This window comes from Myotis brandtii, unplaced genomic scaffold, assembly GCF_000412655.1.
Source record: "Myotis brandtii unplaced genomic scaffold, ASM41265v1 scaffold406, whole genome shotgun sequence".
Lineage (NCBI taxonomy): Eukaryota > Metazoa > Chordata > Mammalia > Chiroptera > Vespertilionidae > Myotis > Myotis brandtii.
In genome coordinates this window covers 1,644,563-1,655,507 of record NW_005365599.1, presented here as the reverse complement: position 1 = coordinate 1,655,507, position 10,945 = coordinate 1,644,563, and the positions used below count along the sequence as shown (strand labels likewise).

At 38.7% G+C, this 10,945-nt stretch overlaps 1 protein-coding gene across 3 annotated transcripts in view; it reads left to right on the top strand.

The window, feature by feature from the left end:
- Positions 1-9,976, top strand: part of CD200 (CD200 molecule) — a 26,826-nt gene extending 16,850 nt beyond the window's left edge. For 2 of the 3 annotated variants that reach the window (XM_005873323.2, XM_005873325.2), the window contains exons 4-7: positions 1,393-1,665; positions 3,160-3,267; positions 6,758-6,870; positions 8,689-9,976. In XM_005873323.2, coding sequence (XP_005873385.1) covers positions 1,393-1,665; positions 3,160-3,267; positions 6,758-6,867 — 491 coding nt within the window. In that variant the 3' untranslated portion in view covers positions 6,868-6,870; positions 8,689-9,976. The remainder of the gene's footprint in view (positions 1-1,392; positions 1,666-3,159; positions 3,268-6,757; positions 6,871-8,688) is intronic. The other variant, XM_014545400.1, reaches the window with a different exon arrangement.
- The last annotated feature ends 969 nt before the right edge of the window (positions 9,977-10,945 follow it).

Genomic DNA, 10,945 nt, shown 5'->3' with positions numbered 1-10,945 from the left:
TCTTTTCCCTTCCTTCCTTCCTTCCTTCCTTCCTTCCTTGCTTCCTTCCTTCCTTCCTTCCTTCGTTCCTTCTTCCCTCTCTTTCTCCCTCCCTCCCTCCTTCCCTCCCTCCCTTCCTCTTACCTCATCTTTCTTCTTTTTCCTTCTTGTGTCATATGTTTCTCATTTCTGTTCCTTTTTCTTCTCTTTCTTCTTTGCTCATCTTTCTCTCTTTCTGCTATTCCCCCTCCTTTGCTCATAGCCTTTTATATTATTTTTGTCTGAAAACCTATCTGTTGAATCTTCTAGCTAGTAATATTGTTCTTTTCTATACTGACCTTTTCCAGCTACACTTAGCTTTTATCTATCATTATTTTATATGCCAGAGAGCCCTGCACCAGTCTGGTGACATCAACCATAACCATCTGCCTTCACTTTTATTATTCTTTTCCAGTGCTCAAAAAGGTTAGTAATTAGGCATTCTTTGGACAGAGCCACAGTTCTCTAGCCCTATTTCCTTCAGCCCGCTGCTACCCACCCATCTCTTAAACCTCTAAGTACAGACCAAGTTTTAATTTAGCATTGCCCTCTAATTATCTTGTAGGCTACAAAGCCAACCACAGAAAGACAGGTCTGCATTTGTTCAGCAGAGATAAACTGTATTCCAACAAAAATGTACTCATCAGTCAAGGGACTTTTAAAAAGGGAACAGTGTAAAGCTGGCCTAAAAATAACGTCCTTTTTTCATAAGCTAGTAATTTTTTTAACTCTATAAGGTGATCTCCAAGTTCCCTCAACTGTCATTCTGTGATTTTCTGGTTATTGGCTATGAATTCATAATTTTTATTTTGTGTAGATATTCCCAACAGGGACTTTCCTGGTTTCTTCCATGCAACTCATTTACTGGTTCAGCTCCAAACAGAAAACTGCTATCACTAAGCAGCAGTCCCTCTCCAGGCTCTCTGCTCTGAAACTGCCCTGTGCTTCTGAGATATGCAGGCCACTTGTACGGCGGTGCTCATTGATGGTCATTGGTGCTCGTTTGTGAGTGATACCGAGGGAAAGGCAGAGATGCTGCATTGCCCATGACAAAGGAGAACAGAAACGTGAGGCTCTGTACTACTCGAGAGAGAAGATATCCTCTGTCCATCCAGCTAGTTCACCTAGAGACAAAGTAGAGAAATGATTTTTCTTGTCACAGGGTTGTACCAGGCTGGTCCCCATCCTTCAGGTCAGAGAGTTGGACACAGGTAGAACTGAGAAGGCCTCAGCAGGGATTGGGTGTGCTGCCTTATCTTTCTAGCCCCAACTGTCTTATTGTAAAAATCATCCTGTCATCTCTCTGAGGAGAGTGTGAAACTCAGAACAGGTGCTTAACTGATGGCAGACCATTCTTTTACTTTTTTGTCCCAGTGCAGCCCAAAGTATTCCTTCACTATAAATTATCCGAAGACCACCTAAATGTCACTTGCTCTGCCAATGCCCGCCCAGCCCCTGCAATCTCCTGGAAGGTCGCTGGGTCAGGAATGGACAACAGTACTGAGATTATCACACACCCCAATGGGACCACGTCTGTCATCAGCGTCCTCCACATCAAAGACCCCAAGAATCAGGTGGGGAAGGAGGTGATCTGCCAGGTGCTGCACCTGGGGACTGTGCAAGACTTCAGTCAACCTGTGAACAAAGGTAAGAGAAGGTGGGCAACGATGGCTGTGGTCACACTTGTGCACACACCTGGAAGGTGGTGATTGCTCTGCGGAACCTCCCGGCCTCTTAACAAAAGAGCTCATAGAGGAGAGAATGGGTTAAGTAGGGAAAGGAAAACAGAGTTGAGGGAGCCAATCAAGCCAATGTTACTTTGGTGAATGTGGCACAGTGCCCACGTACCAAATGCTGAGATCCATTTATTCATTTATTCTTCCACACTAGCATTAACTGTCTGTTGTGTGCCAGGCTATTTGACAGTGAGCAAGACTCAGAGAGCGTCTAGTCTACTAGGAAACACCAAAGTGGCTGAGCAGTTGTAAAACTGCATGTTAAATGCTTCCATAAGAAAACTACGGTGCACCATGGGAGGATTGCAGGTGGGAAGGAGGGGTGTCAGCTCAATCTGGGAAGATTAGAAAGATTTCCTGGAAGAAGACATCTTTGCTGAAACCTTGGCAGAATCTGTACTGTGGGAAAGGGACTGATGAGGTGTTTGCCTCACCTTCTTTAAACAAACTGCCTCCTGTTCAAAACCTGAAAAAGCTTTCCCAAATTTGCCTCATTGGTGCCCTGGCCTCTAAGGAAAATCTCCTGTAGACATTTCTGGAGTCTTTGAAAAAATAGACTTAGCAATAAGTCAACACTTAGGTCAATTTCATCGAAAGGTCTATGATGTCAGATTTGGACATTTTTAAAAAATATATTTTATTGATTTTTTACAGAGAGGAAGGTAGAGGGATATAGAGTTAGAAACATCGATCAGCTGCCTCCTGCACATCCCCTACTGGGGATGTGCCCGCAACCAAGGTACATGCCCTTGACTGGAATTGAACCTGGGACCCTTCAGTCCGCAGACCGATGCTCTATCCACTGAGCCAAACCGGTTAGGGCAGATTTGGACATTTTTTAAATGAACCTCAGACTCAGCTAAGGCAAAGGGTAAATTTTCCTGCAAAACAAGAATCCGAAAAGAAACATATCTTCTTTTCCAAGAATACCAAAACTCACATATCATTTATAATGATTTTCCCTTTATATTTCTCTCAATAAATATATTACTGTAATGGGAAGTATGACAAAGAATATGTGCTTTGGAGGCAAACAGACCTCTGAACAGGCCTTGTTTCTACCACTTACTATGCTGACTTGGGTTTACCTAACTTCTCTCAGCCTCAGTTTTTTAATATTAGCTAATTATAACGCCTATCTCAGTCTGTTTTGAGGATTAAATGAGATAATACATTAAAAGCTCTTATTATATGGCAACTACATAAAACATGTTAGCTATTATTATTATCTAAATGTTTTAAAAATAATATGTCATAAATATAAAAACATGTCTATATTTAAGAATAATTTTCATTGAAAGCTTACCTCTGGTAACAGTTCATCACAATTATTGTTTTATCCTTTTTTCCTCAACAGCTTCCTCTTATAACTGTTTTTCCTTTTTTTTCCCTTCAATGTCTATAGGCTTTTGGTTTTCAGTTCCACTGCTCTTAAGTATTGTTTCCCTGGTAATTCTTCTGATCTTAATCTCAATCTTACTATACTGGAAGCGTCACCGGACCCAGGACAGAGGTGAGTTATCCCAGAAAGTAGAAAGAAGGAAACAAATGATTTCTGAATGATAACTTGGGGTCCCATGAAGATGTAAATAAGGAGATGGCAGCAGCGTGTTTTGTTTGTTGTTTCCAAAATACATGAATGTTAGTGGTATTTTAACATAACCCTCCAGCATCATTTTCTTGCAATTGGACATTAAACTGGATGTTTCTGCTTTTGATTGGCTGAGATTGTTTAAAGGCTACTTGTTTGGTAAGTTGAGAGGAAGGGCTGAGGAGAGGAGAATGGAAAATGTTTATCTGATGACTATGAAATCATCCGATGACAGAACCAGAGAAAAAAGCTGGACACCCATGCTATGTTCTTTCTATCCATTAGTGAGAAGAACAATCTCTTCTCTTTTTACAGTATTCGACAGGCCCGCTATTCCATTTAAGAGACTGTGAAATTGTCTGAAATGGTCAATAATTAAGTAGTAATTTCTGTGTTATACTCTCACTACGTCTCAAACATTATAAGCAGCGTATAGGTGATCCATACTTATAACTGTGTCATGTCATTCTGCCCTTAATAGACTATTCCCAACCAGTGTCTTATGAATACCAGGGGGCTCAATAACCGTTCATTAAAATAGTGAATGAATACATGAATGGATAGAAGGGTAGATTTTCAAACTGACTTTTTAAAATTTCCCTTTTCTTATTGTAAATTCAGAACCTCATAAGCACTGAGTCTAAAACATCGTGAGGCATTATAAAACTAGAGATGCCGTGGAACAAGAGGAGTCAGCTAGAGAGAGAGAGAATTAAATTTCTTTGGTTTCTGAAGACAGTCATAATTTATTAACGCTCATGCAAAGCTACTTTTTTTATGTTGAATGTGGTGGGAATTTCCTAGGGTGAAGGGGGGGTAAGGGAGTTTTCTCCATCTCAGATGACTGAAAGATAGAGAAGGAAAAATATGTTAGCTTGTTTTAGAATGTCTGTTAAAAACCTCACTCAAATGCAACCCTTATTTTTTTTCTTTTCATTTTATGTCTCATAGACTAATATCTCATGTTCTAGGTTTTTTGAACACTTAATTTTGCATAAGACTTTTTATAAATACCAGATAAATTCTTGTGGTTTTATAAGAAAAGTAACAAATCTTGTGTCAATTACCCCTTCGCAGAAGTAGATCAAGGTATCTATTCTGTCAAAGAAAGGAGATTGCAGATCAGCAAGCCCATAGACCTCGTTAGCAGTTTGCAGAATGTCAGAAGCAGAAAGCTGATTCCACTTCATCCAAACATTTTACTTTTCCAGTTAGGAGCTGAAGCCCAGGAAAGGAAAGTTGATTTTCTTCCCTGAGGTCACACAGCTAGTTAACGGCAGGCTTAGGCCTCCCTGGGCCCCTTACCTTTGCCAGAATGTTCTCTCACTCATGGTGCCCCAGAGTCCTGACTCGAAAGGCACTGTGTTGCACTTATTTTACTCTGTGCTTGCTATCACTGCTGTATTCTTTTGGAAAGTTTAAGCAGGAAAGTATAAAGTGTTCACGTTTATTGCTAAAAGTCCCTTTTGGGCAAGAATCATAATACAATCTATTCAAGCTCAAGGTGAATTCCACCAGTAAGGGGCATTTGCAAAAGAATTGTCCTCTGTTCATTTAACTAAGTCTTGGATTTCCTGGGAAATATAATTGTTCACTGCCTTATCCAGTTCCTGAAACATAAGAGCTAGCTTATCTCTGTACCCAGGTTTTTTCTCACGTATGAAATACAGTAGTTCCCTCTAATCTAAGGAGGATACAGTCCAAGACCTCCAGTGGATGCCAGAAACCACTCATAGTACCGAATTCTGTAGGTTCTACGTTTTTTCCTATACATACTTACCTATGACAAAGTTTACTTTATAAGTTAGGCACAGTAAGAAACTGACAACAATATCTAAAAATAAAATATAATAAAGTTATGTGATGTGACATTGTTAAATAAATTAAGGGTTACGTGAACACAAGCACAACAGATAGCTGCTGCTGCAGTTGATCCAGATAACCTAGATGGCTACTCAGTGACTAATGGGCAGGAAGTACATACAGTGTGAATATGGTGGCCAAAGGGATAATTCATATCCAGGATGGAGTAGGACTGTGCAAGATTTCATTACACTACTCGAAATAGTGCAAAGTTTAGGTAGTAAAGGGTAAGGAGGCGGTCAAATATATGGTGATGGGAGGAAATTTGACTTTGGGTAGTGTACACACGGTGCAATACACAGATGATATAGAATTGTACACTCAAAACCTATATGATTTTATTAACCAATGTCACCAAAAAATTTCATTTAAAAACTTATGAATTGCTTATTTCTGCAATTTTCTATGTTATATTTTAGACCGCAGTTGACTGCAGGTAACTGAAACTGTGGAAAGCAAAATCATGAATAAAATGGACTACTATAAACAACTGAACCCGTATTGAATCTTGTAAGAACTAGGATGGCCATTTACTGACAATGTCTTCGTGATATAAGGGACAATTTGGTTAATTTCACTGCATGTTCAGTGGCATATTTTAAATGATTGGAATTTTTGTTTGATTTCAAAAATTTTAGCAGCCAAATCACTTGATCCCATAAATTTAAATAGCTAATCAAACCACCAAGTATTGATTATGCTTGAGACTTAAACATTCAAGGCTAAGGAAATACTGGTTCAAGATCAAAATTTAAGTTGCACAAAGTTGGAAGAAGGGAAAGAAAATCAATTTTTATTTCTTCAAGTAACAAATTCTGTGATAAATGTATCAATTTGCTTCCCACCTTTCTTTCCTCTTACTTTTAGTTATATTTTTCCTCCCCCCCCCCACATCATCTCCTTAAAACTTAAAACTTATGGATGAGCAGGGAAAATGTCATCAAGATTCGTGCCTTGACCTGAAAATGGGTGATGTAAACAGAAATACAAGGGGAACTGAGTATGTTTGCATGTGTGTGTGTTAATGCGTGTGTGTGTTCAGTTTGTGGAGAGGAGGACAGGAATGATTTTAGTTCTTGAACTTATTGAATACTAGAGGCCCAGGGTATGAAACTCATGCACTGGTAGGGTCCCTAGCAGCTGCCGGCTGCAGGCTGGGTACTCCCTGCCTTCCCCTGGCCAGCCCTGCCTGCTGGTCGAACTCCTGGATGAAATCTTGGTTGAGGGGAAAATTTGCATACTACACTCTTATTATATAGGATAAGTAGACAAAGAATAATCTCCATGGAGTTGATCAGTAGGAAGACAAATCTGGTAGGTAAGGAAATTATATGAAGTAAGGTTCAACTCTTTGTCAGATAAAGTTTATTTTAGATCAAAATCACTTCTTGATTACTCACAACAGCATTAGCAAATTTATAGTTTTTAGACAGAGGGGTAATCTGTAAAAACTGCTATTATTTTATGGAGAAGTTAGACTCCCTTTACTTTTCTTGTGGTTCTGTATGATGCCAGAGAGTATGATTTTGATTTTTCTTTTTTTCAACAGCAAGGCTGCATTCTGAAGGAAGGTGTGATGAGTTAGAGGCAATTTCTCTTTGCTCCATTCCTGATGGGATCATTGCAGTTACTTCCCATGAGACTGCGACAATAAGATAATAGGTTAATAGGTTTTCAAAGAACTTTTTTTCTTTTATGAATCAAGTCCTTTGCTACTGAAATAGAAAGTGAGAAAAAATTAAAATTTCCCAGGGAAAATTTCCACCATTCTACAATAGTTATTTCTTTTAAAATCAAGTTTAGATCATATCTTTGTCCCTTCTATATATACTACAATCAAGTTAAATTGGGGCTGAGAATGATCTTTCATTTCTCATTAATCAATCCAAAATGATTACATGCTTCTCAGAAACAAAAACATTACTTTGAGGCAGATCATCATAGACAATCACCTAATTTTGAGTTAGCAATTGTGTTTTGTTTCATTGAGTCAAGACTAAACTGGAAAACAATAGAAAATTTAGACAAACATATGAAGTGCATGTTCCAAACATCACTCTTTTTTCAAGAATATAACTATTTAATGTAGAAGTGTTTTTATTTTACCCACATTTTCTACATAATTACCTTGATTTATTTCACTTCACTATACAATAACCTAATATATAAGTGGGCTCTTTGCAATGATAAAAATGGCAATGTTAGTTAATTTCTCCTATTGATTATGTTCCTTTCTCCTATTTTAAGCTTAATACTATGTCACATAACAGAGATGACCAGTAAACAATTTGTAATAGTGAAATTGATGATATGTTGTAAAAGCAATACAAAGAATATTTGTTTAAAAAAATAAGAATCTTTGCTTTACTAAATAATTGTATGTATGCTTTCCAGATGAGGGCTGGATGAGTGGTAATCCTCATCCCTACCCCAATTTCCTCATAGTTCTAAGAAGAAAAAATGCAATGCTTTTATAAGAAAGGTGTTATGCAACTTTTATTGAACTCCTAGGTCAAAATTCCTGGCTTAAATTTTGCATTTCAAAGCCACTTTTTTTTTCTATAAAATTTTACCCTTGATGGGTGCCACCCATCATATACAAATTTCATGGCATAATCTGGCCACAAAGTTATGACTAACAGACCCTTAAACTTAGGCATTTTTGCCTGAGCCATTCTTGTCTTTTGCCACAGACAGCTCACATTGGTAATAATAGCAAAGTTCGGATATGCAGAAATTTTTCAGGATTTTGTAAGAAACACTTAAGATTGAGAGATACAGAGTGATGGTGCCAAGATAAAATTCCAGGTCTTTTACTTCACTGTCTACATGTTTTGTAGGGAGGCCCACGTCCTCCCAGTTTCTGTGCTAGCAAGCCAATAGCCTAAAGCAGTGGTCGGCAAACTGCGGCTCACGAGCCACCTGCGGCTCTTTGGCCCCTTGAGTGTGGCTCTTCCACAAAATACTGACTGCTGCGCATGGGCCACGAAGTTTCAATCGCACTGTACATGTGCACCCTTACGTGGTATTTTGTGGAAGAGCCACACTCACGGGGCCAAAGAGCCCCACGTGGCTCGCGAGCTGCAGTTTGCCAGCCACTGGCCTAAAGGATCTCCATTTATCTACTTTCTTAACTCAATGACCATTCTTAACTCAATGTCCATCCAGCAATTTAATGTCCACAGGAAACAAAGCTCAAGGTCTTATGGATAAAATACCTAAATTGCTTGGAATTCTTGAATATGTTCTTTTCCTTTTAGTCTTAAGTGACTCTGCAAACCTTTATTGCCTAGAATTACCTATAGATCTTTTTAAAGAGAGTCATAGTCCCCTCACATCATATTGGGTCAAGAATGTCTAATTCCTTATCTTTGCTGATTAAATCTGCACAAGGAGAATTCTATGATTATTTTCTTAAAATCTATTAAGATAGAAATTATAAATGTGTGAAGTTAATATCTTGATCTTTCTCTTATCCAGAGCCCTAGGAGAGCTGCAGAACCCTGGAAATTATTCTCTGGTCTACTTGAATCTGATGCAGGAGGAAAGCAGGAGTGAAAGGGTCATTCTCCAGGGACCTATGAGAGCAAAAGAGGTGGAAGTAAAAGGCCTAAGAATTTCAAGACTTTCTACTGCCATCTAAGCTAATCCGTGCTTGTGCGAATTACAAGAGGAAGTCCATTTACCTCTCAGGTCTGTTGTAGGATTGATTTTGTAAAGCAATGCAGTGTTGTGCTGTTGAATGGATACTGTCTTAGCATGAGGAGCCACAGTTTGAGACTGTCTTTGGCTGAGACTGGTGGCAACCCCATATTAATCACTATTCAATGAACTTCCACCATGGCATCCAGAAAATTAAGGAGTTGGACCAGATGATTTGCCATTCTGCTCTAAAAACTGATGTCATTCCAGGAGGAAGGATATGAACAAAGGGAAAAGACATGAACAAGAGCAAAGAAGTTGGGAAGGTTAAGGACCAAAGAACTTTTCTGAGATTACCTTTTGCTTTTCTGTGGCTGTTCCATCTCTTCTTCTCTTGCTGTTCGTAGGTCCATGAATCTGTTTCCTTGCCACTTAGTATCCAATCCACTACCTGCTTACTGCTTTGCTAATAGCTGGTCTCTCTAGAACCCTTGCTTTCACTGCTATTCTTCATGTATTTCTGTGACATCACAATGAAAATTGGACTGAATTTATTGTGAAACAACATGGCAAGCTTAACTTTACTTGCCTATTTTTTATAGCAGAATAAACATTGTTAGTCTTAGACAGCAGCTCACATTTTAAAAAATGCATGCACTCCTTGCCCATTTGTCTCATAATATGACCCAGCCCTATTTTAGGCATTCTGAATTCAGACTAGTACGTATAATGAAAATATATTATGAATCCAGGCATTTAGATTTCCTAAATAGCAGTTGGCCAGTTCAAATGCTTTGTCTCTCCTAGCTTCTTTTCCTATGAGTTCACTTTTCACAGTAGCAGTGGATGCATGTCTGGGTGTACAATTCCCTTTGTTCTAAATATATTGTTTTAACTAGTGGGAACATTTCGGAACTCTCTAATAATCATAAGGCCAAATTAGTGACTTTTTCAGTATCTTTGGCTTTCTTGTCTCTATCCAGTGACCTAGAAACTAAAACTTAAGTTGTTTTCACTGTTGAATTGGATATTTATATATTTAGTAAGCTATTGAGATGTTATTTAATTCTGTGTTATTTCTTACATTTGTATAATATGCTGAAGAATTAAAAGTGTGAACTCTAAATATTTGGTTTATGATATTGTCTTGGGAACTGTGGAAAATGTAGACATTAATGATAAATTAATTGTATTTTTCCTCTGGGTATGAAACCTTCTGCTCCCCTCTACCTCTCACCCCTTAAAGATGCCGGGAACAGATGTCCCTGATATGGTCAATAGGCTCTTTCAAGTTGGTGCCTGTGTCCTTTAGACATGACCTGGTCAGGTTTGGAGCACATCCTTATATGTGTACTTCCTGTTTTGCTTTTAGATACCGACCTTTGCAAACAGATAACCTCAAACAGTTTTGAATTTAGTAGGAATTACCACTTTGTTCCTGGTTTTGTAATATTTCTGGTATCTCAGGTGCCAGATCAGGCAGGATAACCTAAAGTGGCAGTTCTCAAATATTTAGGTTTTAAGACCCCTTTCCACACTTACAGACATTATTGAATACCCCCCAAAAGTTTTCTTGTAAAGTGAATTATGTCTGTTGATATTTGCCATATCTGAAATTAAAACATACATTTTAAAAAGAAAAATGTACAAGCCCACATTCTATTCGTCAGAGTGATGTCAACATCACACTTCATGTAGCTTCTGGGAAACTCCACCACACACTTGTGAGAGAATGAGAGTGAAAAAGGCAAATAATGTGTTGGTGTGATTGTGACATACTTCTGCCTTTATGGACCTCCTGAATAGGTCTCAGGCACAATACTGAAGACTGCTCATCACTCTCATCATCGTATGTATATGGGCTTCAAAGTGGACTTCAACCCAAAGCTCTGAGCCCTTGCACCCCTGCCCAACAAAACCCAAACCTTGGCTCCCTTGGTAGCAAAGCACAAGCCTTCCAGGTGGGCAAAGGGCTGGAAATTCAGGGAACATGCTCACTCTTAGATTCCAGCTCACCCTGCACCCTGCATCCTGAAACCACCTTGAATCTCACATTCATCTTCTATGGGCCTTGGTTTTCTCACCCGTAAAACAG